Source organism: Cavia porcellus, unplaced genomic scaffold, assembly GCF_034190915.1.
Source record: "Cavia porcellus strain 051 isolate PalLab524CR breed Dunkin Hartley unplaced genomic scaffold, mCavPor4.1 scaffold_31, whole genome shotgun sequence".
Lineage (NCBI taxonomy): Eukaryota > Metazoa > Chordata > Mammalia > Rodentia > Caviidae > Cavia > Cavia porcellus.
In genome coordinates, this window is record NW_026947514.1 from 34298987 (window position 1) to 34326525 (window position 27539).

Here is a 27539-nt window from a genome sequence, read left to right on the forward strand (position 1 = left end):
ATGCCCAATATGGACTATCATCCTTTTTTTTTTGAAGTCCTATAAGGTCCTCAGTGTAGATTTTATTGGTTTTGTTCCGTACTATTTTGATCAATTCTATTATACCTGATGATATAGACAACTCAATTTAAAAATAGCAAAAGGCACAATGGTAACCACTTTTGATCACCTGGTATTCTATTTTTGCATCACGTGCTATGCCCACCCTTCTGTTCTGACTTTGTTTTGCTTAGTCACATTTGTTTTTATTCTCTTCAAAAAAGTAATAAGAACCGCGAGAGTAATAAAACCCTAAAAGTCTAATTGTTACTGTAAAAAAGAGAGGAAAGTAAGGTGGACTAAGGGATATAACTGCAGGTATGTTCAAGAGTGTAGGATGGAAAACTATATAACTGAGCTTTTTGTTGGATCATTGAATGGAACTGTCTCCAATTTCACTGTGTGAATGTTCACTTTATATGCTTTAATTTAGTGATATGGACAACTGTTTCTGGGAACATAATATGTAACCTGTTAACTGGTGATTTCATACTGTATATATTTTTTTCTAGAAATACTGTATTATTTGTACCCTTTTACTGCATTGTTTTTTTATGTCCTTTCCTTTTTTTTTTTTTTTTTCTTCTCTCTTTAAATAAAAAAAAAAAGACACTTACTAGTAAAAAATATGCTGAGCAATTTTGGGTGCTAGGCATAGTACTGTGCCTAGAATTGAAACAAGTAACAGCCCCTGTCCTGGAGGAGCTAGCAAAGGGATAAGACAGACAAGAAAAACACCAGGGAAAATAAGGCAAAGCAAATCAGGGGCTCTGTGGACTCAAAGAAAGATAAGGTCTTACATCAACAGGAGCTTTACTCAGTAATTAGGGGTGAGTGTGGAGACAGAATTAACTGCAGAGAAAGTGCCTACAATAATAGAAAAGCCCAAGTTTATACATGGCTTTAAAAAGATAGGCATTGGCGGGGGGGAGGGGGTCAAGGGATATATCATTTCAGTTAGATAAGAGGAATAAAGTCAAGCAATCTATTGTGCAACTTGGTACTATAGTTAATAATGTACAGTTTACTTGAAAATTATAAACACTAGATTTTGTTTTCTCCACCAAAAAATTTTTTTAAAAAAAATTACAGGAAAGTATGTGAAGAAATATTAACTCAACTTAGCCATTCATTCCACACTGTATACAAATTTCAAAACATCAGATTGTAAACTATAAATGTATACATTTTTGTGGTCTGGGGATACCTCCTATTTATCAATCAAATTTTTAAATTAAATTGAAAACAAAAATTCATAAACCTCTCTCTAAATTTGAACAACTACACAGAGAAAAGAAGCCCAGGCTGACGAGGACAGTAGTCAGCAATAATCTCAGGGGGTAAATGTAATATCCAGGATGTCGGTCACTTGTCACACTTTTATTTATACCTTTCTGAGTGGTCCTGTGCCAGCTGGGGATGTTTAGATAAATTAAACCTGGTCCATGAGAAATTTCACTATGGAGAGAGGACATAGGTAAATTTGGAACTTGGAAATTTTTCTAATGAAGACAAGATCAAGACCAGGACCAGGTAACCACTGGGCGTGGTGGCACACTCCTGTAGCCTAGCACTTGGGGGCTAAGCTAGGAGGAAGTCCTGTCTCAGAAAAAAAAAAAAAAAACAAGGACTGCAGATGTAGCTCAGTGCATAGGTTATAGGTCCTGGGTTCCGTCTCTAGCACTGCACACACACACACACACACACACACACACACATGAATCTATCCCAATTCGGAGGATCCTTGTACCTTTAAACACACCAAGCAGACTCCCAGTTTAGATGGCAGATAGTTTCCACGCCCCTATGAGCTCATAAGCAAACCTATGTTACTAGAGGAAAAGCCACATAATTTCTGAAAGGGAAACTCATGCTGCAGGAATGTACTAACATTTGCTGAAGAGTAAATCTGAAGATGAGGGCAACTATGTAGAAATTTTGAAGTATGAATTTTTTTAACTTTTGACACCTTTTGACATCAAAATATGTTTGGTTGTAGATGAAAATTAACACCGTTGGGGGAGTGTGGCATTCTGTAGTACTGTTTCTTTTTTTCCTATAGGAAAGGTGAGTGGCAGCCACAGGTATTGAGTTGACCTGAGCTGTCTCTCCAGGTTGCTCGAATGCAGTCTGAATACTCTTAAGAAAGGAATGTATGAGGGTTTTCTGCCATCCTGCATTTGGAGTTGGGTGGAGTCGGGGTGGGTGGAAAGGAAATAGATAATACAGCTATTATTAGCTATGAATGCAGACTCAGACAATAGATTGTGAAAACGGTTTGGACATTTTTTGATTTTATCTTCCCAGTCACTATTCATTCAGAGGGGGAAAAAGCCCCAAGGTCCCAGATAAAATATTCTTTAAGGCTGGGATGTGGTAAAGTTCTTGCCTAGCAAGTGCATAGCCCTGGGTTGGCTTCCCCGCATCAAAACACAAACAAAACAAAAATGTCCACAAATACTTGACGTTCCTCCTTGTAAGAGGTGGAGTCTGTTTTTCTCCTGAGTTGAGACATTTAGTGACTTGCCTCGAAGCCATAAGTTGACGACGGTTGGCGTGTAGCCTTGCGCTGGGAGAGCCCAGAGAGGAACTGAAGCTTCTGTGACAGCAGTGTGTGAGGGAAGCTTCCGGAGCTGAGGCTGGAGAGCCACAGGCCCAGCTGACATCCCCGTGTCACCCTCGGGAGACCCTGATTCCCGTTTCGTGACCCACAGAAATGGAGATTCTTTGCATACGATCTTTATTTTTGATTCTAACAATAGAAGAGCTTGTCCTTCTGAGTACATTCCATGTGCAAACATCCACATGATTTTAGGGTATAAACTGATGATTGGACACCCGTAGAAAGTACTCCATTTCTTCATTAAAGCAAATTCACACATTTTGCCAAGTTGCTAGGTACGTTTATGTTCTGTACTCTAAAGATAATGTGGGAGAAAAATCCCTGGTGTACATTATTCCTGACAGCTCTACAGTGCCCTGCCCTGAACATACAAGGCTGAGGAGACTCCTTCGCTGTTGTCTTCCTGCATTTGCTTGAAATGTTACCCAGAGACCAGGGGCCGAAAGCTTGCAGTGAGTTCTTGAGCAATCTGGCGCTGGCACCAGTTACCCATTGTTTATATTTACTTGATGTAAAGCCAGTGGGGGGTGGGCTGGGGATTTAGCTCAGCGCCACAAGCACCTGCCTGGCAAGCACAAGGTCAGGAGTTTGATCCAAAAAGCAAACCAAACCAAAACAAAAAACCCTATTGAGGACCAATACCTATTCTGGTTCTGCTGGCAGGTGGGAATGTTAGGGGTTCCCGGTGTGAGGAGAATTTGTAAAGTCTTATGTATCTTCTTCCACTGAGTTTACAAATACCCCCAGTGAGCCCTACATCCTGTCAGGCCGTCTTCCCCAGCCCGTCTCTCAGCAGAGGTTTAGAGCAGTCCTTGTTATGGTATATTGGTATCTTGGCTCCTCCCCTCTGTCTGTCTCTCGGCTGCCAGGGCTTGGGCACCTATGCCTCTGCCAGGCCCCTCTGCCATCCTGCTCCTCTCTTGGAGTCACTCAAGCAAGGACTAAATCTGTGAGCCAAAATAAACCTCTCCTGTAAGCTGTGGGTATTGGCTATTTTGTCTTAGCAACTGGAAAATGACTAAGAGAGCCATTAAAGGTTCACACACGTAAACCTTTACAACTTGCTATATGTTAGAAACAAGATATCTGAGTGTTTGGGAAACTTGTGTAATTCGAGAGTAAAAGTTAAGTGCAAGTGATCAGTTGAATCTGTTTGTCATTTGAAGGGACTTTTGGTTTTTATAATTCTCAACTATATTACTTCACGAGAGATTATTACAGTATCTGGAGTGAACCACAAAGCATAAGAGGAAGGGGGTAGGAGACAGATTTTCTATGAGTTTGCCACGCCTCCCTCCTGCCCCATGGAAGCAAAGGTCAGCCCAAACCCATTCCACCGTAAATGTATTCAACTTTCTTTGATCTTAGACACTAAACAGGATCAGACTTGTTTAGTGTTTGGATGGGGGAAGCAGGAGGTGAAAGCAATCATCCTGAAATGAGACAGTCATAGACCAAACATTTGATAAAGCTCAAGTTTATCTTTGACCCTTTTACCACTCCTCTTCTATCTACTCATTTCTATTTTGCTCATTCATTCAACAAATGCTTGTTGACTACACCACCTCGTATCAGGTGCTGTATGAGATGCTGAGGAATCTAAAAACAAATGGTGGTAAACAGCTCCTTACCTTTATGGGATTCACATTCTAGTCTGGAGATGACTAACACGTAGACAGTGTCTCACGTAGTGAGTAAGTTCAATGGAAAATAAAGCCGGGTAGGGCAGATAAGGGAGTGCACTGACGCGGGGAACGGGAATGTGGCTGTTTGCCCAGGGTGGGACAGGCCTCACTGATAGGACAGCATTTGAAATGAGCCCCACAGGAAGAGGAGGAGTAGCCCCAGGAGCCTGGGTGTTTCAGGTGTAAGAAATCTCGGGTGCAGAGGCTTTGAGGAGAAGCCGTTGGAACATGTGCAGAGCCACCAAGGTGGTGGCAGGTCCGATGTGAGCCAGAAAGGGAAGAGCAGGAGGAGCTAAGGTCCAGGATCAGATGGTGCCCGGCCACGCACTGCGGGGCAGGTGACTTTTCTCCCTCAGCTTAGCAAGTTCAGTCTGGCTGCTCCACCAAGCAGGGGTAACACAGAGCAGGAGGCACAGTTATGATGATGCAGGTTTGGAGCAGAGTGGTAACATGCGGTTGGGGATCACTGCTTGGGATCCAGATGTATTTTTGAGGTGGATACAACAGGGTTTTCTGCTGGATGTGGATGAGCAGTGCCAAAAAGGCCTGACAACTTGGAAACCGGAAACAAAGCTATAATCATGGCATGTTAAATTTGCAGGGCTCATTAAGAAGTCAACAGGAGATGATGAGCTGACAGTTGAACATACAGAGTTCAAGGCAGAATCTCACCAGAAATAAATTTGGAATTAACAGTGTATAAATGGAATCTGAGGCCATCAGGCCAGATCATTAAGAGGGGAGTGATAAAAACAAGGTCATGGGGCTGGGGACGTAGCTCAATGGGAGAGCGCTTGTCTCCCATGTTCAACGTCCTGGTTCAAACCATAAGAGCAAACCTATGAACAAACATAACAAAACCAGAAAGTAATGTTTAGATCAATGTGTAGGAACTGTCTTTGCTTTCACATAGCATATGAGTAAAACCAGGCATGTGGTGCACACCTGTAATCCCAGTACTTGGGAGGCTGAGGCAGGAGGATCTCTGTGAGTTTAAGGCTAGTCTGCACTACACAGTGAGACATTGTCTGAAAAAAAAAAAAGAATATAAATTAAAGCAGCAGCTGAATTTTTTCATACAAACAAAATTGAAATTTGATTGAGGGCTTGGCAAGGAAAAGATACAGGTCATTTCACAACCGTTTTCAAAAACAAATTGATTTCCTCTTTTTTGACATTTAGCCTTTACTTTTTTAGATAGGATCTTGCTAAGTAGTTCAGGCTGGCCTCCATTTTTATTTTTTGAGACAGACTCACTTTTTCTTTTCTTTTTTTTTTTTTTGTCTTTTTCCTTTTTATCGGTACCAGGGATTGAACTCACGACTGCCTGCTTGCAAGGCAGGTGCTTACACCGCTGAGCTAAACCCCCAGCCCCTAGACTCACTTTTTCTAGCTTGCAGTTGAATTCATAATCTTCCTGCCTTGGCCTCCCAGAATTGTAGGTGAGCACCACTAAACCTGGCATCAAGCTTAACTACACTCCTGGACTCGCCTGCCTGGCAAGTGCAAGTCCTGAGTTCAATTCCTGGTACAAAGAAAAGAAAAGAACTCCTGGACTCAAGTGATCCTCCCCCTCGGTCTCCCAACCGCTGTGCCTAAAGGCGTGAGCTACTATATCCAGCCTATAGTGAGCTTCCTGTACTGGTATTTATTTTTTAAACCACTTTGGTCTGTAATGTAACTCCTGTGCTACTGTATCGTCTATTGCAAAACACTGAAACCTCAGCCTTGGAACTGAACCTGTATCAGGACTCTCCACGCAGTCAGAGAATCGGGACACAGCCTCCTTCTTCATTCTCATGCAATGCTGGCAGCAGGCTTGGGTAAGCATGGCCCCAGTGCACAGGCTCCTGTCAGGACAGCAGGGACAGACGGAGTGTGCCGCTAAGGTCGTGGTCCGTCTGTATTTTAGGATTTACTCTAGATATACTCTAGGGATGAATCATGATGATCTCTTCCCGGGAGCATAACACCTTGCATCTACTTGCAACAGCACCTACTTAGCTTCTTGGTCTTTGGTTGAATTTTTCTACAGTACCAACAATAGCCAGATCATTCCTTCGGTCTTACTTACTTTTCTCCTTCCTAAGACACAATACCTGACACCCAAAGTTACAGACGAAAGGCTTTATTTAGCTCACAGTTTGCAGATGTTTTGGTCTGTGATCAGCTGGCTCCAAGGCAGGGTGGTGCACGGCAGACAGACAACAGTTCATGGCTATGGAAGACAGAAAAAGTAATGAGAAAGAGAAAAACCAGCCTCTTTCGGTCCCTTAGAGCGTATGCAGGATACCTACCCTAGGGTGCATATAGCCGTCACATGCTTAATCCCAGCATTAAACTGTGAATCCAACACAAATTCTGGATTCCGCTACCTCTGCAAAGACTCTATGGCTGCCTGAGGCGTTGGAGGGGGCATTAGACACAAGCTATCTCACCGTCTTCTGAGGTCACAGCCAGTGACACTCTGCGTTTGTATTCTGTGTTTGTATGCATCACTCATTTATACATTCACATGGAAAAGTGCCTCATTTTATTGAAAGACTGCCAAAATATAGTTCGAAAATTTTGTTTTAGATTAGAATCAGTGATTAATATATCTCACTTTTAGTAAGGAAATACCTTAAGAATTACATTCTAGCTGGTTTGGCAGCATAATCCTATAATCCCAGTAATATGGGGGACTGAGATCCTGTTTTAAAATTAAAAGTAAAAAAAGCTCAGTTACCAGGACAAAAAAATTAATTATGCTCTGAAGCTATGCTTGTCTGTATTGGACCACACAGATTCCGAGCATCTTTATGAGCACAGACACTACTGAGCGGCAGTCTTCCAAGAGATCAGTATGGTAACTCATGAATTAGTTTTACAATAGACCGGTGTGGGAAATAATACAATCCTGCAGTGTAAAAAGCTTTGGTAACTTTCAGTGAAAAACGTAGTAGCCTTGTCCTGTATGTTGCTACATAGGAAGATGAATATCACAAGAAGTTTTCTTTAAAAATCTAGTTATGAAATATTGTTTTCTTTGATTACAAAGCCTATTTTAAGAAATTATTTTCTAGATCTTCACATAAATCATATAGTATGTAGTCTTTTTGCAGCTTTCATTCAACATAATGTTTCTACAATTCATGTGTGTTGTAGCACTTTGTAACAGTTTGTTTCTCCTCGTTGCTAAGTAGTATTGTGGGGTGAACAGACGGCAATTTGTTTAACAGCTCATCTGTTGACGGGTTTTTGGGTTGTTTCCAGTTTTTTGCTATTATGAAGAAAACTCCTATGGCCATTTGTATATTAGCTTTATTTTTAACCTATGCCTTGTTGTGAGCATGTTTTTATTTTTATTGAGTAAATATCTAGGAGTAAGATTGCTTGGTCATACAGTGAGAATGTCCTGATAGGGAGCTTCCAAATTGTTTTCCCAGTATTTGTATACAGGTATTTGTATTTGGAAAGGCTTTTTTTCCACTTTTTTTTGTTTTTTGTCTTTTTGAGACAGGGTCTCACTATGTAGTTCAGGCTGGCCTTCAGCTCACTTTGTACCCCAGGCTGGTCTCGAACTTGCAACAATACTCCTGCCTCAGCCTCCCGAGTGCTGGGATTACAGGTGTGAGCCACCACGCCTGGCTCTTTTTCCACTTTTATTGGTTATACAGATTAATGGGTTTTGGGCCTGGGGATTTAGCTCAGTGGCATAAGCACCTGCCTTGCAAGCAGGCAGTCGGGCGTTCGATCCCTGGTACCGATAAAAACGAAAAAGACAAAAAACAAACAAATAAAAAAAAACAGATTAATGGGTTTTGTATGTATATCACAGACTTTGAGGCTGGGTGTGATGGTGCAGGCCTGTAATCTCAGAATTTGGGAGGCTGAGGCAGGAGGATTCCTTGAAGTCAGCCTAGACTACATAGTGAGTTCAAGGCCAACCTGAACTGCATAATGAGAAATGTCTGAAAAACAAAAAACAAAAACCTGATCATGTCATACTCCCCACTGCTTGTCACTCCCTTGAGCTCCCCTCCCACCTAGAGTCACATTACGGGGTGTTCGGGGTGTATACATAACACATGAAGAACTTTGGGTGGACAGTAATGATCACAGTTGTAATGTTCTTCTCTAAGGAATCAACTTGTTATAATAGCAAAAAATTCATTTCTGTAAGGGAGAAACCATAGGCAAACTAGAAATATTTGTCATTTTAAAATGTTTCCAGCTATCATCTCTTCTTGGCTTCATGAAAATCTTTTTTACTTCTGATTGTGAAGTTGGGAAAGGAATTCCTTCCAGTTTTGGAGCAGCAGGGAAAAGAGGAGACACAGTCCTCGGAGTTGTGAGCCAGGGGAGCAGGTAAAGGAGTTTTCTCTAGAACAGTGCTCTTCAGTAGAAGTGCACCATAAATTATCTAACAGTCATATTAAAAAAGTAGAAAAATATTGAAAGGAATCTAAAAATATTTTATTTCATAACAAATCAAGAATTTTGGCAAGTAATCAGTGTAAAACTTATTAATGAGTTATATTATTTTTCCAAAGATTTCAAAAATCTGTTGTGCATTTTACACTAATACTTCAAATTTGACACTAAATTATCAACATCACATGAAAAATGTAGCCATTTGGGCTGAGGGTGTAGCTTAGTGTAGGGTACAAGTCTTGCAAGTGTGAGGCCCTGGATTCTATCCCCAGCATGCGAAGAAATTTTTAGTCCAAAACTAAAGTTGTTTAATTTAAAAACTTCTACAATTTTCTGGTTTTAAAATCTTAATTTAACTTAATCAAAATAAATCTAAAATTCAACGTTGCCATCACACCAGCCACATTTCAAGCACTCAGCAGCCAATCTGTCTTGTGGCTATGATCCTAGACTGCACAATTCCAGAGCAGCACCAGGAACTGACTGGTTGGAAACAATTTTTTTTCCACAGACAGGGGAGGTGATGGTGGTGGTGAGTGGTTTCTTTTATTTTTTTAGTATGACTGCAATATAGAACAATTATGTTCCCCAGTGCTAGCATCAGCGCCTCAGCTCTACCTCAAATCATCAGGCATTACCAACCAGACAAGGTGGTGCTCGACATAATCCCAGCACTCAGGAGGCTGGGACAGGAGGATTGCTGTAAGCTTGAGGCCAGCTTGTGTGACTTTAAGATTAGCCTAAACTACATAGTGAGACCCTGTCTCAGAAAAAAATGAACAAAACACCAGGCTTAGATTCTCATAAGGAGCACACAATCTAGACCCCTATGTGTGTGGTTCCTTTGAGACTCTGACACTCCACTGATCTGACTGAAGGCATAGCTCAAGGGTAATGCTGCACTGCAGAGCCACTGTGACACAGGTGGAGCCTCATTAGCTCACCTGCTGCTCATTTTCTTCTGTGTGTGGCCTAGGCAGTGGGGACCCTGCCCCTGATGATGGTCAATGGGACACAAAGGGGAAGATGGAGGTGGGAGATACTTCCTTTTCAATTCGGTTTACAGTAAAAATACCACAGTTATTTATGTACTTTTAAAAACTGTTTATTTTTGTTTTCAGTGTTTTGGAATGGGGGTCTCCTTGTATAGTTCAGGCTAGTCTTACACTATGTATTCCAGGTTAGTCTTGAACTCACAGCAATCCTGCTGCCTCAGCCTCCTGAGTGCTGGGATTATAGGCGTGCACCACCACACCTGGCTTATTTATGTCATATTTGAGTAAAATATATTTATATAGCCTTTTAAGACCACCCTTATGTTTAATTTACATACATGAGTTCTAAAAGGAATTACAAACTTGTTTTCAGCTTATGATAGAGCTTTCAAGAGTAAAATGTCATCTCCACCTTTTTCTAGGCATGTAGCCTTAAATAGATAATTTCTAATTTTCCCTTTCACCGTCTGCAAAGCAAAGCAAACAACAGTGCTCTTTGGAGTGTGGGGAGAGGAAGCGAGGTGGCACATGTGAAGCATGCTGCAAAATGACGGCAGTTTTTAGAAAGTGAGTAAGCAGTGATGGTAGCTTCTTGTATTCTCTTTTCTTTTTCTTTTTTCTTGTTTTTGTAGTGCTAAGGATGAAGTTCAGAGTCTTGCACCTGCCTGACAAGGGCCCTAACAGTGAGCTTCCAGCTCCACAGCCCTGCCCTCATAGTTCTCTTTTTATTTTTAAAAGTACATGGACTTTTAAAAAACCCTTTTCTAGTTTATGGAAAAAAGATAAAACAAAATTTCACAACAAAAGAATAGGAAAATAGCAGTAATCAATACATTGCCTATTGTTCTCTCTCTCTCTCTCTCTCTGGTATCAGGGATCAAACTCACAGCCTCATGCTGGCCAGGTAGGTACTTATGCCACTGAGCTAAATCTCTAGCCCCAAACACTGTTATCTTTAAAATAGTTATTCAAAGTATAAGATATGGGCATTAAAATTTCTCCAATTGATATTAGCACATACCTTCCTTTTCAATAAAGCAAGAGAACTAGCAGTATAACTGACTTGCACTTTTTTTCCTTTTCCCTTCTGTCCTTTCCTCTCTTCCCCATCCTAGTTCCTTTTTATTTTGGAACAATTTCTTCCCTTTTCACAGTTTTGACTGTACATTTTAGACCTCATTTACTCTTTCAGTTTCTCACCTTCATGAGACAATACGATGCTTACACATGTGAGTCTGATTTATTTCACTTATAAGTATGATCTCAAATTGCATCCATTTAGCACCAAAAGTCTCCAGTTTAATCCTTCTTTATGGCTGAGTACTACTCCATTGCCCAAAATACCACAATCTTTTTTACCCATTCTGCAGTTGATGGGCATTTAAGGTGTTTCCAAGATTTAGCTATTGCAAACTGTGCTGCTGTAAACATGAGTGCACTTATGTCACTGAGGTATGATTTTAATTCTGCTAGGAAAATACTCAGAAGGGAATAGCCAGGTCAAATGTGACCTCTAACTCTAGTTTTCTGAGCAATCTCCATACTGATTTCCACAGTGGTGGCACCAGTCTGCACTCTCACCAACTGTGGAAAAGGGATCCTTTTCCCTCACAGCTCCACCAGCATTTGTTATTGGTTAATTTCTCAATGTTAGTTATTCTTCTGGGATGAGATTCCATCTCAGTGATGTTTTAATTTGCACTTCTCAAATAACCAATGACGCTGAATATTTTTTCATATATTTTCCATTTGAATTTCTTTATCTAAGAAACGTGTACTCATTTCAGATGCCTACTTTTGGAATGGATCTTTGAATTTGGAGGGTCTGATTTTTTCAATTCTTTATGTGTTCTAGGTAGAAATCCTTTGTCTGAGGGACAATTGGTTGATTTTTTTCACCCTGTGGGTTGTCATTTCACTCTGTTGGTGATTTCTTTCGAGGTGCAAAAGCTTTTTAATAAGATGAGTGAAGTCCCAGTTGTTGACTCTTTGCAGTATTTCCTGTGCAGTTTGGGTTTTGCTCATGAAGTCTCTGCCTACTTCTATGTTTTCAAGATTTCTACCTACTTTCTCTTCCAGTAGATTTAATGTTTCTATTTAATATTTGGTCCATTTTGACTTGTGCATGATGATAGACGTGGCCTAGTTTTAGTCTTCAGCATGCAGAGAGCCAGTCTCTCTAATGAACATAGAAGCAAAAGTCCTCAGTAAGACACTACCAAACAGAATGCAGCAAATCGTCAAGAAGATTTTATACCATGACCAAGTGGGACTCATCCCAGGAATGCAGGGCTGGTTCAACACATGCAAACCCTTTTAAATATGATGCTTACTGCTGCAGTAAATGTTCTCTTAGCCACTATTGCCTGGTCAGAACTGAAGATGGAAGGAAGGCGGTGGGTCCCCTTCAGCAACCCAGCATGGCCCAGTGCCAGAGCAACACAGGCTACTGGTCAAGAAAAGTAAAAACAACAGAGGATAATAAATTTGTTTAACAACTCCAAAGAAAAATATCTTTATAAAGCCTTATAAAAAAACTATGAATTGAAAATCTTACAGCTTTTCACATCTCTCTAGCTTCCTTTAAAACAGATATCCACAATTAAAATAGTTAAGATTTAAAAAATTAGATTGACATGGATTTGAATTCTTAATGTATTAGTAGCAGCCTTTATTTCTGCCATGTGAAAAGTACTGCTTGGTTTTCTCCTTGCATTGATCATGTTTCCTGAGCTGGGCTTACTTTCAGCTTAGTGGTCTGCATTTATCTGACAAAACAAAACAAAACAAAATGAAGTCAGTTAATTTAATTTAAAGATCTAAAATATATTTAAATACAGAATTTTAAAATATTACTTTTAAGTATAAGACAAGAATACAAGTAAAAAGTGATTTAAAAAATTAAAATTACATTTTCAACACAATTTTTCTTTATAACATAAACATAAGACTACTTTGGACATATTTATTGATTCCTTTAGGTGCTGCTGAATGTAAAGGAGGTACTTTTTATCAATGAGCTACATCTCCAGTTTTTAATCTCAAGACTGAAGTGATATTAAAAATGCTAGGGCTGTGGCTCAGTGGTAGGGTGTTTACTTAGCATGCACAAGGCCCTGGCTTCTCTCCCATTACCAAAAACATAAAAGCATAAAAACTTAGCTCCTTAATATTTTTTGTTTTGTTTGTTACTGTTTGGTACCAGGATCAAACTCACGACCTCACACTTGCCAGGGCTGAGCTAAATCCCTAGGCCTTCATATTTTGTTTTTAGAAAACAGAAATGTGGACAGAAGAGTAGATATCTCTCTTTTATCAGCAGAATCATAAGGTGAGCAAGTGGTTCCTGCCATGGCCACCCTGGGTTCACCAATCTTCCCTTCAATTCTGCAAACTTGGTGCTCAAAAATCAAGTGCTTCACACATACATGCATGCTCAGGTGTGGACACAGACACCGACACACTCAGCATGAGCTATGATGGGGAGGCAGCAACGGTAACAGAGCAATGGCTTTAAAGTGGCACTGCGTTCCTATTCCTGTGGTCCTGGGTGTTGATATGTTGGTGCAGATGAGTTTTACGCCTTGTGTCTCACAGAACGTCTGGTGTTTCAAAGTAGTAATTTTAAGTACAGTAGGTCATGCAGCCCATACACAGCTGTGCAGACTATGGATTGTACATCAGCTGTAATGTGAATGGTGCACCCTACACCATGAAGTACACAAGCTACACAACTGTGTGTGACAGCCCTTTTGAGGATCTAAAAATATTTGTGTAATTTTGGTTTTGAAAGGCAGAGGTCTTGGCTGCATTAGTGAGTGTAGGAAAGCAGGTTGGGAAATACCATGGTGAGGGAGTAAAGAAGTTCACGTCTGAGGATGAGAGGGGTCACTACAGTAGCAGCAGTGTGTAAGTCCCTTCCATTCCCTCACCAGAGGTGCTCCCTCGTGCAGGTGGTACTTTTGACCCATCATGGATCCAATAGCAGAAACCACAACAGAGCCTTTAATAAACTGTGTCCCAATCTTCTGTAGTATATTGGATTCTGTAGTATTTAGGTTCATGCTAAGAGAGTCAACTGATTGAGCAAGCAAGACCAGTCTGGGAACCAGCGCCATGTGTGGCCGCAGCTGGACTGAACAGACCGACCTCAGCCACTTCAGGGTTAGCAAACAAGTAGTCATCCCCAACTCTGCAGTAAGTGACCAGCTTATCTGGAGAAACACAGCTATGTGTTTCTATGGTGACAGCTATGGAGATGAAGTGCAATTGGATGCCTGTGGTGCTTTGTCTTCCACTAACATTGCAGGTCTAGGGCCAGTAGTCTGATCACTGGTTCAGAGGACAGTGGTGTGCAGTGTGAGACCTAGGGGGGATCTCCTTCTGAGGGTTGCAGTCATTGTTGATTCCCTATGGTCATGTTTTGGAAGTCCTATATTATTTCCATTGTTTCGTTGGCTTGGGGATTGGGCTTTATTCTTGTTTTGTTCATGTCAAATCTGATTGCGGAATCAGCTATTTTAAGATAGCAAGATGTATTATGGTAGCCATTCTGGATTCACATAGGCTTCTTTTGAAGTCCTTTAATGCAATCATTGTTTTGTTTTTGTTTTTAATCTGTTCTGTTCTGTTTGATTTTTACTATATCCAAAGTTATCTGCAATTATTTTGCAGGCATTATGGTAACTACTGCTGATTTTGTAATGTTTTGAAGTCCTATATCTTTCACACTGGTTTGTTTTGACTGGTTTTATCCCATTATATCCTCTTTAAAGTAAACAAAAGAGTCAACTAATGAACAATTTCTAAAAGTGTCATAACTCTTATTAAACCTATAAAAGGGCATATATATTCTTTCTTTTCCTTTTTTTTTTGAGATAGGCTCTCACTCTGCACCTCAGGCTGGCTCAAACTCACAGCAGTCCTCCTGCCTCAGTTTCCTAAATGCTTGCATTACAGGTGTGTGCCACCTTGCCCGGTGTGAGGCTTTTAATTTTTAAAATCTACTTACCCTTACATTATCTTACATGTTTTTCCACCGATTTTGTCTCTTTTTGTTTGCTTTCCTTTCCTCACATTCTTTCCCCTGAGAAAGGAGACGAGGCAGAAGGTTCAGGAAATTAGAAGAGGATTTGATATGAATGTAGAGGAAAGCCAGAAGGGAAAAGGAAAAGACGAAGAGATATCATTAGAGACAAGGGAGAGAGGGAATGAGAAAGAAAATGTGGTACAAAAGCAGGAAAGAAAAAAGCACAGGACAAAGAATTTGGGTCTTGAATTCAAAGTATGTTCAAATCATGTCATCAAACATGTCTTTATCTTTTCTAGTAGAGCTCACTGTTAGAGTTTACAAAGTTATTTCCTTTCAGGGGCTTCTCCTTCTTTCTTTTTAGCCTCAGTTTCATAAACAGAGATTGAACCTGGCTGCTTAGGAGTCTAAGGAATTTGATTTATAATATTTAAGTGGGAAGTAGAAAAAGAGAGCTAGGGGAAAGAATCAAACTCTCAGTATTCATAAGTAATTTCCTCCATCCACTAAATCGTTATCCTCTGTTTCATTTCTTTCAATTTTGGAAAAATACCACAGTATCATAGGTAAGCCTATCACTTGTGTTCCCTATAAAGAAATGGAAAAATTAAGGAGAATAAAGCTTAGAAAGGTAAGAAATTAAAAGTCAAAAAAGAAAAGAGATGAACTGGATCCAGCCTGGGATCTGCCAGTGGTTCGTGGCCATACGAGCTGTGTTCGCAGCGCCATGCTTTCAGAGCCTTACTGGAGAGAAGAAGAAAACAGAACTGAAGCTGCTGAGAGGCGAGAAAGGAGAATTTAGAGCTCATGCTCCCAACCAGCGTGGCGCAGAGGCCGGGTGACTGCCAACGCCAGTCAGAAGAGCTGAATAATGCCACGAATTGGGTTTTATCAGTGGGGGAATAGTTCTTAGTTTGGCTTCTACCTAAAGTAGAAATTGGAATTATAGACTCATTTTTAGCCTATGCTTAGATTAAATTTAATGAGATGAGGGATTAAGACTTGGCTAAGCTTTGTTTTTCTTGGTGTGAAGAGCATTGTGGGTTAATAAGAGTGCACTGAAGGGGTAAAAGTGAGTCAGAGGAGGGTGAAATGGGGGAAAGAAATGCTAATCAAGGGGAGAACTGAAAAAGTATTCAAGCCTAAATAAGAAAAAAGAAAAAAAAAGAGACGACATGGGAGAGAAAAGTAGAATGCAGAAAAGGAAGCACATGAAAGAAAACAAACAGAGCAAATGGTTAATACTCCTTGGAAAATGCCGTTTTCTTTTTTTTTTGCCCTTTATATAGTATATTTTCTTTGTGATCTAACAAACTCAAAGGATTTTACTAGTAATTTTCTGTATCTTCCCTGGTTTCCAGAGCTCTATTTCAAGCTGCCTGCTAGCTTCATAAAGTTGGTACCCAGGACCACAAGAGTATCAGCTCCTAACAGCCAAAAAGGCCTTGTGACAGCTAGTCACACCCTTCCTGCCCCAACGCCCTGCCATGTGCACACACATTTTGCAGTCGAGGAAACTGAGGCTGGACAGACGAGATGAACTGTTCATGTGACACAGGAGGTGCAGTTAGGACAAACCCGGGGCTCTTCTAGCTCTAGTGTTCTACAGCTGAATTCTTCATTTTCCTTTCCAAACTTCCTCCAATTCCTTTCCCCAAGTTGTCTCCCAAACTATTCCCAGTTTTTTTTCTCTCGTCTCCATAAGCCCGCCATCAATAACTTGTCCACTCTGTGATCATGCCCTTCTTTCCATTTGTTTGCTTGTTTGTTTGTAGCCGGGTCTCACTATGAAGTTCAGCTCCTTCTCAGCTTCCCAACACCATATCCAAATTTCTAATTCAAATTTTTCATAACTGGGTTCTGCCTCGCTTTCCAGTTGCATCCACCAAGACTCCTGAACTGACCTGTCCATTTCTTTGATCTGAATTACACCATCTCCTTTATCTAAGATATTCTTAGTTCCTTTTTTTCTACCTCAAATTTGTCTCTTTAAAGCTTCTCTTGATTTCTCTTTCTAGGCTAATGCACTTTCCATTTTTCTCCTAAAGCTCATATAATCATTTATGTTAGTAAATAACAACAACTTATGCTATTAAATAATATGGTGATTTACGATATTTGTGTACAAGTCTTAAGGCCAGGTAAAGTGTCTTTTTCTTTCTTCTTCTCCTTTCCTTTCTCCCTCCTCCCTCCCAGAGCTTTCATATAAAACAGGCACGGAACACTGGTTCAACTGAACAAACCTGAGTTTGTGAAGCATTGGATCTACCACTAAACCATCAAGGTGATCTTAAAAATTGGGTGTGTGTCAGATGATGGGTCAAAGAATTAGTTACACATAGGCAGCGATAAGGGTATCAATGCCCTATGTTAATTTCAAAACCCATGCTGAATAAATGAATTCTCAAAATGTACATAAACTATACTAATTAGTAAGAAGGGTGCCATCAGATTTATCCTGGCCTTTAGCAAATAGGAGGTAAATATTTGCTGTACCGGACATCTCTAAATATTTAGTTTTATTTCTTTGCGAAATACAATTCAGGGTGGAAGTTAATAGATAAAAATTCTATAACCTGGAAAGGTAATTTTGCACTTTTCTCATAAACTACAATAGCATTTCCCACAGTGTTCTTGGTTTTGATGCTGTAGATTGCAATATAGGCATCACAGTATAGCAAAGTTCATCTGGTATTTTTGGATACCAATGATGAATAGGGCGACCTAAAGACGTCTATATTTTATAAAAACCTCTTATTAATCCTCCTTTGTAGGACTGATTCCTATAAAGTGCCTTGATTTTTGAAGTAGTAGTTTGTTTGTTTTTGTTTATTGAGACTGCATCTCATCTTGTAGGGGAGGCTGATGTTGAACTATATAGCCTGGGATGGCCTTAAATTCATGGTGATTCTCCTGCCTCAGCCTCCTGAGAGGTGGGGTTAGAGGTGTGTACCACTATGCCCAGTTTGAAGTGGTAGTATTTTTTGCTCTTCATTTGAACTGAGTTATAAATTCCTCTGTATTTCTTATATAATATTAAAAGAATCTACATAAATAAGTGTATGACTGAAGCTGAGGCCCAGTCCATCGCCCAGGTTAGAAAGTAACTGCAAAGGGAAAGATCCCTACACAAGCCTCTGTGTAAATGTTTGCTGTGACAAGTTAAAGATTCTTTGACCTGGGAGTATATCCAGAAAGACCTGTTTTCACCTCCACCCCAATATGAAATACCATCACCTGAGAGTGAGAGGCTAAAGATCTAAGGAGGGCCATGGGTTTAGCTCAGTGGAATAAGTGTCTGCCTGGCAAGCATGAAGTCGTGAGTTTGACCCCCCAGTGAAGACAGAAAGAAAAAGAGGAGCAAATGATCTTAATTTTCCAAACATTTGCACAATCCCCTTACCCATCAGCAAGCATAGGAGGTCTTATTACTATTGTAGTTTAGAGTTTGTCTGTAAAACCTGTAAAAGCCTTGGTTTGGGAATGAGGAGTTAGATTTAGGGAACTAGACAACTGAATGGTTTAAATAATGCCTGTCACTCAGAAGACAGTGTGAGGAGAGGATATGAAGAAGTGTTTCTCCACTGTCAGGCTCTCAGAAAGGAGAAAAGGCAAGGAAAAGAGTGCAAAAAAAAAAGTCTAGCTGTATTCCTTTGCTCTTATCTATCCAGAGGTGACTCCTGGACACCAGTGCTCATAATAAAACATGTAGTGGAATTTGTTCCATACCTGAAGTGTCTGAATCAGCCCTCAGGCTCCTGTAAAAACAAACCGAGCATTTCAAAAATTTGCCAGTGTAACACAAATATTTATAAAAGAATTAATAGGTATGAGATAACTAGTTATTTCCTAAATGGTTTGTAGATAATAATGAATCATGTTTAGCAAGACTAGGCTATTATTGATTATGATATTAAATATGTTTATTTACAGGTTGCCAACCTATAAAAGCCGTAAAAGTGAATGGTGTGCAGTAACATTAATCTGTTTTTTTTGCAGCGTATTCACCTAGTGAGTCCGGGAGGCTGCTGGCATCCCTCACCTTTCTGCCCCTCTGCCCTTGCTGGGTGGAGACCGAGAGAAGCTAACTGCTGTTCAGAGGTTGAAGTAAATAGGGCTCACTTTGTTGGAAATATAGTCCCCCACAGCACTGCGGATAAATCCTGGACTGGGTGGGTTAGAAGCTGCCAACCTCTACTAGTTTCTTCACCACCATCTCTACGACCTTGAGCAGGGGAAGGGGCTCTCAGGAATCTCCTAGGCAAAGAGCGTATCTTACTGGATCTTTTTACTGTACACCAGGAGGCTCACAGTCAGGTTTTTGGATAATTTAACTTCGGAAATGTATCTGAGCTAGACATGGCGATGCATGCCTGTCACTCTTAGGAGACTGTGGAGAATTTCAAGTTTAAGTCCAGCCTGGCAATTTAGCAACTTAGAGAGACTCTGTCTCAAATACATACATACATAAAATAAAAAGGCTGGGGATACAGCTTAATGAAAAGGCTTTGGATCCAATTTCTACTATGTACTTCAAAAAATAAAATATTTGGATTTTAAAAAGCTTCATTTTAGTACTCCTGATTTTTAAAATTAATCATGATTAAAACCAATATTTTCTTAACCATGCTAAATACAAATGTATTTATATTTTGACATACTAAAATATAAATGTGAGTCTTAATTTTCACCAGATCCTTCTGTCTTCAAATACTTTTCATATATTGCTGTTTAAGGAAAAAAATTTAGGAAGAGTAATCACCTTTGGAAAGCATCTTCCCAGACAATTGTGCAAAGACGTAATAATGATTCATTGTAAAGGGCTAGAAAATATATTCGATTTAAATTATACAATGAATATTTCAGAAAGTAACTTTAAAATAGTTTTCTGAAGACTTTGCAAATAGGTATTCATAGAGTCTGTGCCAAATAGGTCTGGTGATTTAAGTGAAGGCTGAGAGTAATGATAAATTTTAAGAGGCTGAGAAATATAAAGTAGATGTACCTTAAAAAAAATAGGAGTAAATTAAAATAAAGCCTGCTATTATCCTTTTTAAAACGAAGAGTCATGATAGCAGTATTGTCAAGGTGTAAGAAGGAATATAAATGTGTCCTAAAGTAAGTCCTTCATGTTTAAAGGATCTAGAGAGACAGGACCAAAAAGTCGAAGTCTCATCCTCTTTACTAGATCTACATTTAAACTGATTTATATTTTCAATAGTAGTGGATCTGAGGACAGAATATTTAAGAAGATCATTGTTTAATTTTTTTCCATTGTGCCATGGTCTTGGAGATGAAACATAATGTACAGAAATTATTTATCAACTTCATAGTCCTGAATAAATCCTACAAATGTTCCTGTAATAAAGCCCTAGTGAATTCCCTTCTGTTCTTAGAGTACTGCATCTTTCATTCGTAATTAACATTCTCAAATTAGACTCTAGCTAGTAATTATGTTCCTAATGCAAACAGGCAGTAAAAGGAACTCATGTTTGATTAAACTGAGCTTAGGAGGATTATTTAGAATAAAAATTTGTTTTTTTCTTCATCTATTTCTCTGCAGCAGAGTTAGGAGACTAATGACAAAAGAAGCTAATGGACAGAGCTTTGAAGAACTTGAGATTTGCTAAATTATAAAATCCTTCATGTATTTAAAATGTTATGATTTTTGCTATCTATGTATTAGGTTCATTTTCTCCTTTATAATAGTGATTATAATGGAAAGAGTAATAAAACAGCATCTGCAGGCATTTTTTGTCCTAACAATTTGAGTTATTTTTGTAGTTCTTAATATTTAAAAAAAATTAAAAACCGATCTAATACTGATGGGTTTTCTACAAAGTGAAACCATTCTGTATGAAGATGTAATTGTGGATACATGTTATTACGTATTTGTCAAAATCTATAGATCTGTATAGCCAAGAATGAGCCTTAATGCATACTATGGGCTAAACGAATAACAACATATCAGTACTGTTTCATTGATTGTCATATATAAAATGTTAATAAAGAAAACTGAGGAGATGGCAAGTGAATGAGGAAGAAGTAGAGTATATGAAAATTAAGTTGCTCAATTATTCTGCTGATCTAAAACTGTACAAAAAGTAACGTTTGTCAATGAGTTTTCAAAGTTCTGTTTTGTAATGTAATGATTCAAGGCATTCACTACACGGAAAAGAGCAAGGAAAGAAGCTGAGATGACTTAAGCCATTGACGGTTTATGATTCTGGTTTATGATCAGTGCTTCTGAAGTGTAGGGGTGAAGACCTTGCTTGTATTTCAGCAGAGTGTGAAGTAAAGGAGAAGAAAAATGTCAGAGTGACCAGACTTGATCAGAAACTAGTGAGGACAAATTATGAAATTAGATGGATTATTTTGTCATGTTTGTTTTAAAGAAATTTTAGGCTTTTCTACTAAACTGTATTTAGGGGTAATAGCGACCTGTGTGGTCACTACTGAGGGGCATCTGCTTTTATTCTTCACATTCTTTTCCCCCCAGATACTTACCATTGAACCCATGGCTTTTGCAATGCACTGCATCCCCAGTCTTTCTTTCTTTTCTTTCTTTCTTTCTTTTTTTTTTTTTTAAGACAGTGCTAAATTGCCTAGGCTGGGCTTGGAATTGAAATCATCCTGCTTTACCCTCCAAGTATTGGGATTACAAGTGTGTGCCACCATGTTCAGTCCTCTGCATTTTATATTATTGTCTCCTTTCTCTACTTCTGATTAGTAGTTTCTTTTTTCTATCCTTTCTTTAGTCTCTCCTCCTCTTAAAAAAAATCTTTGTCCTTTCGTCTATCTATCTATCTATCTATCTATCTATCATCTATCTCGGCACTTATTCATATAGGAAAGACTCCGGCCCCCCCTCCCCCCGCCAAGTTTGAGCCAATATTCTTTCTTACAGTTATAAGAAGAATCCTTATTTGAAGAAGCATCTTTGTTAAACTCCATTTTGTGTCTAGGACTGGCTTCTCAACAAAGTAATGATTCTTAAATTTGGGCATGTGTTAGAATTATTCCGGAGCCCAGCAAATTACAGAGCGCTGTGTCCCCTCCCCAGAGTTTACGATTCAGTGAGATGGCGCAGGGTTCCCAGATTTCCATCTCTAACAAGTTTCCGGGTGGTGTTCTTTTGAGAGACACCATACGGGAACCCTTGAGATCAGACAATGCTTCAGTGGAGAGCAAAGAAGATCCAGTCTTGGCACTGGGACCTGGAGGCTCTGGAATGTGAGAAATGCAGTGCCTAGGGGCTAAAGTAAACATCTCAGGTCTGTGGCTCTCCTCAGAGATCACTTACGTTCCTTTGTTTCCCTTGACTCCCACTTCACTAGGAAAGAAGAAAGCCAGCTTTGAGTAACAACACACACAATTAATTGAGCTGTTTTATGTAAGTTATTTTTTGAGAGACTTGTTTCTCTAATCCACAATTGGAAATGAATCAGTGGCAATAATGATCACTTACTGAGCAACTAATATGTCCCAATTCCTTTATATGCTTTTGTTTCTGTATCTCAGAATTCTACAACATACCTATTTCCATCCTACTACACTTCTTTAAGGACTTCCCAGAACACAGTTCTATTTTACTTTAGCATGTATCCTTTCATTTGTTTAAGCAATGGATGTTCTAAATAATCAAAATTATATAACAATTAGAAATATAAAAAGGTTTAGCCCCATCACAGAATATCTGTCGTCTCCAGAATCCATAGGACAAAATACACAGGATGGGGGAATGGGGGGTGGTTTTTGTTTGTTTTTTTGCAGTACTAGGAATGTACCCAGGACCTGGTGTGTGCAAGCATTCTACCCTGAGCTATATTCCTAACCCTTAAGGTTATTTTTTGTGAAGTTTTCAGGGGCAGCTCCCACAGCCTACAGAAACTAGTTCTATTATTTATCATTATAACCAATAATGTGTACTTACTATTTTTAATTCATTGGTTGATTGCTATCCTATTTTACTTCATAATAAAATTTCCCTTTGCATTTAGTTAAAAGAATTTTTACTTTAAATTTAGCCTTCTGTGGACTTAATCATACATCCAAATATCCTCATCTTTAATTGACAATCTCCTTTTTTTATTGCAATAAAAATTATGAGTAAGCTTTGTGTTGCCCCCACACAGTTCTTCCTTAGGTTCAGTTTATTGGGTCGCATCGCCAGTGGAAAGACTAGAGGTCCTGAAAGGTATAGAAGCATCTTAGCACTTTATTTAATAGGAGTTAGATCTATATTAGATTTTTAAAAGTTTATTCTAGATTTTGATTCTTCCCTTCCTTCCTCTTTTACTTTCTGCCTTTTCTTTTCCTTCCTGCTTTCTTTCTTCCTCCCTATCTATCTGAAGCCTGACAATCACCATCCTACTGGCCTTTGTGACCTTTTAAAACATCAGCTATTTAATCCCTTCATTAGGTCAACATGGTTGGTATTATTCCCATTTTACAGATGAGAAATCTAAGTCCTGAAGAAGTTAAGGAACTTGACAAGATTACAAAGGTAATAAATAAATAAGAGGAGCCAGCTGAACTCAAGTATTTAACTGCAAAGCTCATTCTCTAGATGTTATGTGAAATTGCCTTCCAATTAGTGAATCCTACATCAATTTGCTTTTAAAATTCCACATGCAATCAGTTGTGTAATAAGTGTTTCATAGAAACATCTGACTGAGAATTTTTGGGCACACAATCTGAAGCAGCACAGAGAAAATGAGAGAGAGAGATAAGGAGACACAGGAGGAGACCTTTAATGTGGGCATGGGAGAGCTTCATGGGCACCGGGTACAGAGGCTCTCAAAGGAGAACACAGAAGTGGGACTACTTTTATCAGTTTTGGCTGGGGGAGGCGTTTGGGAGGTGAGCAAAGTGACATATTAACCACTGATTTGAAGGAGTATCTGCCTGTGTAAAACAGGAAACAGAAAGATTTGCTGGGGGTAGGGGGCCGAGGCTTGGGTGTTTGTGGATTCTTGGGATTGGAGAGGGCTCAGAGCACGTGCAAAAAGGGAGCTGGAGGTTTATCTCTGGAATGAGAAGGAGAACACAGAAGTTACTCTTGGAGACACAAGTTGTTTCTCGGGGACCAGTATCAAACTGGGAGGATGTAGCTAAACCCCAGGTTAGCAGAACCTATCAACATCTACCAGTAGCTATCTTTGATCAACTATGCTCAAACTGTGGTGCTCCCCATCCTGGTGTAGAAATAATATTGTACATACACTTTTTGAAGTTTATTTTTGTAACTTATTAATCCTTATTAGTCTATACTTCTTTCATTGAAATTCTGCCTATTGCTTTTTCTGAACATCAAGCTTTTTACCTAGTTAATATACTATTTGCTAGCCATTCCTCCATTAGTTGTAATTTAAATTACTTAGGATTTTAACTAGGATGCACTGTGTTTTCACAAGCTACTTTTTTTTTTTTTTTTTTTTTTGTCTTTTTCCTTTTTACTGGTACTGGGGATTGAACCCACGACTGCCTGCTTGCAAGGCAGGCACTTATGCCGCTGAGCTAAATCCCCAGCCAAACACAAGCTACTTTTCACAAGCTCTCCTGTGATACGTATTCTCCTGTCAAGGGGTGTAACTGTGATTGGAATTGCCAAGTCACTCAGAAAGCTCCTCACAATTTATAGCAACATCATAAACATGCAGACATCCAACGAAAAGCAGACTGGTAACTGCTTATCTTGTATTTCTTTATTATTAGTGAAGTGGATCCTGCTTCAAGAATGTGTCTTCTGGAATAAATTTTCTATTCCTGTTTTTAAATCATTTGTTAATTGGATCTTTCAAAAATTCCCACCAGCTATTTATGTATAATTGATTATTCCTCTATTGCCAGTCTGTTTTATGTACATTACACATGGATGTATGTAAATTATTTATTTGGCAGATATTTGTAATTTTTATTCAGCTCAGAATTATGCCCCTGCAGCTGCACACCTCCACAGTTCTCTGACCAAATGTCCTTCCTCTCGAGAGCTCTTGACCACCGTGTAAAATATCTCCTGCCTTCCTTAAATCACCTGCTACCCTTTCCCGTTATTACAGCACATCCTGGCTGGCAAAATTTTATTTATGATCTACTTCCTCCACTACAATAAAACACTTCAAGAGACAGGGACTTGATATTTTTACTGCCATATTCTCAGCACCCAGCGCATAGGAGGAGCTCGGTAAATATTGAGTGAATGAATCAGACTTTGTCATTGAAAATGACTTTTGTTGCTTCAGTGGACAAGAAATGAACTTTTCTCTGTATCCTGTAACTGAGGCAATGATACCATTGCATTTTCTTTCAACTTATTTTAGTTTAAGATAATTTATCTTTTTCTTTTTTGTGATATAACTTAAAGCATTGAGCTGCATTTTTTGTGGGTTTTTTTGGAGACAGAGTCTTGCTATGTAGGCTGGACTTGAACTCAAGCTCATGGTGATTCTCCGGCCTCAGCCTCCCAAGTGCTGGGATTATAGGTGTGCACCATCGTGCTTAACTCCAAGAGTGACATTTTCAAATGTTTATTTTTTCTTTACATTTCTTTGTTCTATGATAATTGTTAGAATCTCTTATAGTACATAGACATACTAATGGAAATATGTATTCCACTTTAAGTATGACACTTCTAGAATTTGTCTTCCTTTTCTTTCTAGTCTCCTTTCTTTCCCTTTTTTCCTTCCTCTTTTCCTTTCCCTTTGTGCTGGAGAAATCTAACCCAGGGCTCATGCAAGTGATCTGCCATTGAGCTATACTTCCAGCCCTAAAATTTCCTCATTAATAGTAACATTGGCTCTGATTTAAAGTAAATATTCTTTATTGTGACAAAGGGAAACTTACTATTATGTGGATCTTTCCTGTCATCAAGCATTCAAATTTGTGGCCATGCCTGTAAACTCAGCATTCTGGGAGGCTGAGGCAGGAAGATCACAAATTCCTGTCAAGCTTCAGCAACTTAGTGACTTAAGACTCTTGTCTTAAAATTAGAAATTTAAAAAGGGGTGGAGACATAGCTCAGTGTGAAGGCCCGAAGTTCAGTGTGTCCAGTACCAAGTGGGAAGAAAGAAAGAAAGAAAAAATGTCAAATGTGTCTAAAGTATCCTGAGTTTTCTGCTCTTTCATATTTATACGATTAAGCTTTCTTCATTTTATCCTAAGCTCTCTATATTTTGTCTGCTGAGATTCTAATAATTTAACTTTTATTATCACAAACAGGATTAACCTAGAATTTTCTTTCTTATAATAGCATCTTTGGCTTTAGAAGCCAGATCAATTACTTGCTTCAGGAAATTTGGGAAAACAAAACATTTTTCTGATATTTTTATTAAAAGAAAACATTACACAAAATAGAGCCAATTGTAGAATATCTAAAAACTATTCAATGAATGTCAGCACTGTCTTTTCCTTTAGTAGGCATTGTTCGGTAATTGCTTTCTATTTCTTCAGGTTCTCAATGTTTTATTGTGTCAGTTTTTGCCAATTTGCCTGTTTGTTAGCTGTTTACTAAATTTAGAGTTTCCAAGCTTTTAAAGCAGAATTGTATATTAATTTTCAGTAACATTTTATTGTTATTTCTATAGGTTGATGTGACACTTAAGTCTTCAATTTTACTTTTGTTTTTAAATAGCTATCTCAGTGGTTTTCCAGTTTTGTTGTTTTTTTTAGCACATTAAATTCTTTAAAAGTTTTCCAGTTAATTTCTTTTTCTTAGGTTAAATTTTCATTTTTCTTGTTTTCCCTGCCCTACTGCTTTTTATATTTCTTTAAAAAGTAGATGTACTTAATTGCACTCCTATTTTCATTCTTATATAAATTCTTTTTTTTTCTTCTTAAGATAAGGTCTTTTTACATTTCCGAGACTGGTCTTCAGCTGGGTTCAAGCAATTTGCCTGTTTCAGCCTCCTGAGAAGCTGGGATTACAAGGTGCACCACTGCACCCACCCTATGATCTAAACGTTTAGATCTTTTTTCTTTTTAGTTGGTAATCCAGAATGATCAGATTATCTTTATAATACTACAGTGCTCACTCATTCAGCATGCAGTTAAGTTTTCAATACGACTACTGCAATTACGAAAATACAAATTTTCGTTTTTTACAAATTATCATAAATTTAAGTATGAGAAGTATAGAGATATGGAGAGGGTAGAGAGAGAAGAAAAAATATAGAGGTAAAAATAATGTACACACAATCATTCTAGATCTCAGTATTAAAACTCCCGAACGTGAACACTGTGATTTCGGTATATTTTCAAAAGCACTCAATCGGCACCAGGCCAGCAGCCAAAAATACCAACTGTGTTAGGAACCGGAGTGTGAATTAAATTCAGCCAGGTGTGAACCGAATGCAGACAGTTACACCTTGCCATGTGAGTGTGCCTTCACACTGAGTGTGAGTCCCAGGCCCGCACACGCACGTGCGCCCGTGGCTTTACCTTTAGAGTCCTCACGGATTTTCCTTCCTCACATACCTGGCTTCTAGGCTTTTGAGAGCTGTGTTTTTAAACCCGGTCTTCTTCTCCTCCGAGGTCGCCTCCGTCAGCTCTCCGCAGAGATCCGCCTCACTCTTCAGGGGAGTCAGGGGAGTCTGAAAGCATCTCTCCCCTTCGAAGGTCAGGGTGATGTCGGAGATGGTGACGTGTTTTGAGGACTGTTTGAACTCGTGCTTGCTCCTTGCGTCTCGCAGACAGCTGGTCTTCACAACACTGTCTCTTTTTTCCTTTAAAATAGCAAGCAGGACAAATTGGTA

At 39.1% G+C, this 27539-nt stretch overlaps 1 protein-coding gene and 1 pseudogene across 5 annotated transcripts in view; both read right to left on the bottom strand.

Annotated features, from left to right (window-relative positions):
• Positions 1 to 2093: 2093 nt before the first annotated feature.
• Positions 2094 to 2208, bottom strand: LOC111757617 (small nucleolar RNA SNORA44; annotated as a pseudogene).
• A 94-nt stretch (positions 2209 to 2302) lies between these two features.
• Positions 2303 to 27539, bottom strand: part of Garin2 (golgi associated RAB2 interactor family member 2) — a 55560-nt gene continuing 30323 nt past the window's right edge. Inside the window, exons 6-11 of one of the 5 annotated variants that reach the window (XM_063241485.1) lie at positions 27262 to 27509; positions 18517 to 18545; positions 14770 to 14844; positions 6447 to 6565; positions 5293 to 5375; positions 2303 to 5186 (exon numbers count right to left, since the gene is read on the bottom strand). In XM_063241485.1, coding sequence (XP_063097555.1) covers positions 14831 to 14844; positions 18517 to 18545; positions 27262 to 27509 — 291 coding nt within the window. In that variant the 3' untranslated portion in view covers positions 2303 to 5186; positions 5293 to 5375; positions 6447 to 6565; positions 14770 to 14830. Of the gene's footprint in view, positions 5187 to 5292; positions 5376 to 6446; positions 6566 to 12244; positions 12527 to 14769; positions 15930 to 18516; positions 18546 to 27261; positions 27510 to 27539 lie in introns of those variants that run through there. The other 4 variants (XM_063241483.1, XM_063241486.1, XM_063241484.1 and 1 more) reach the window with 4 other exon arrangements.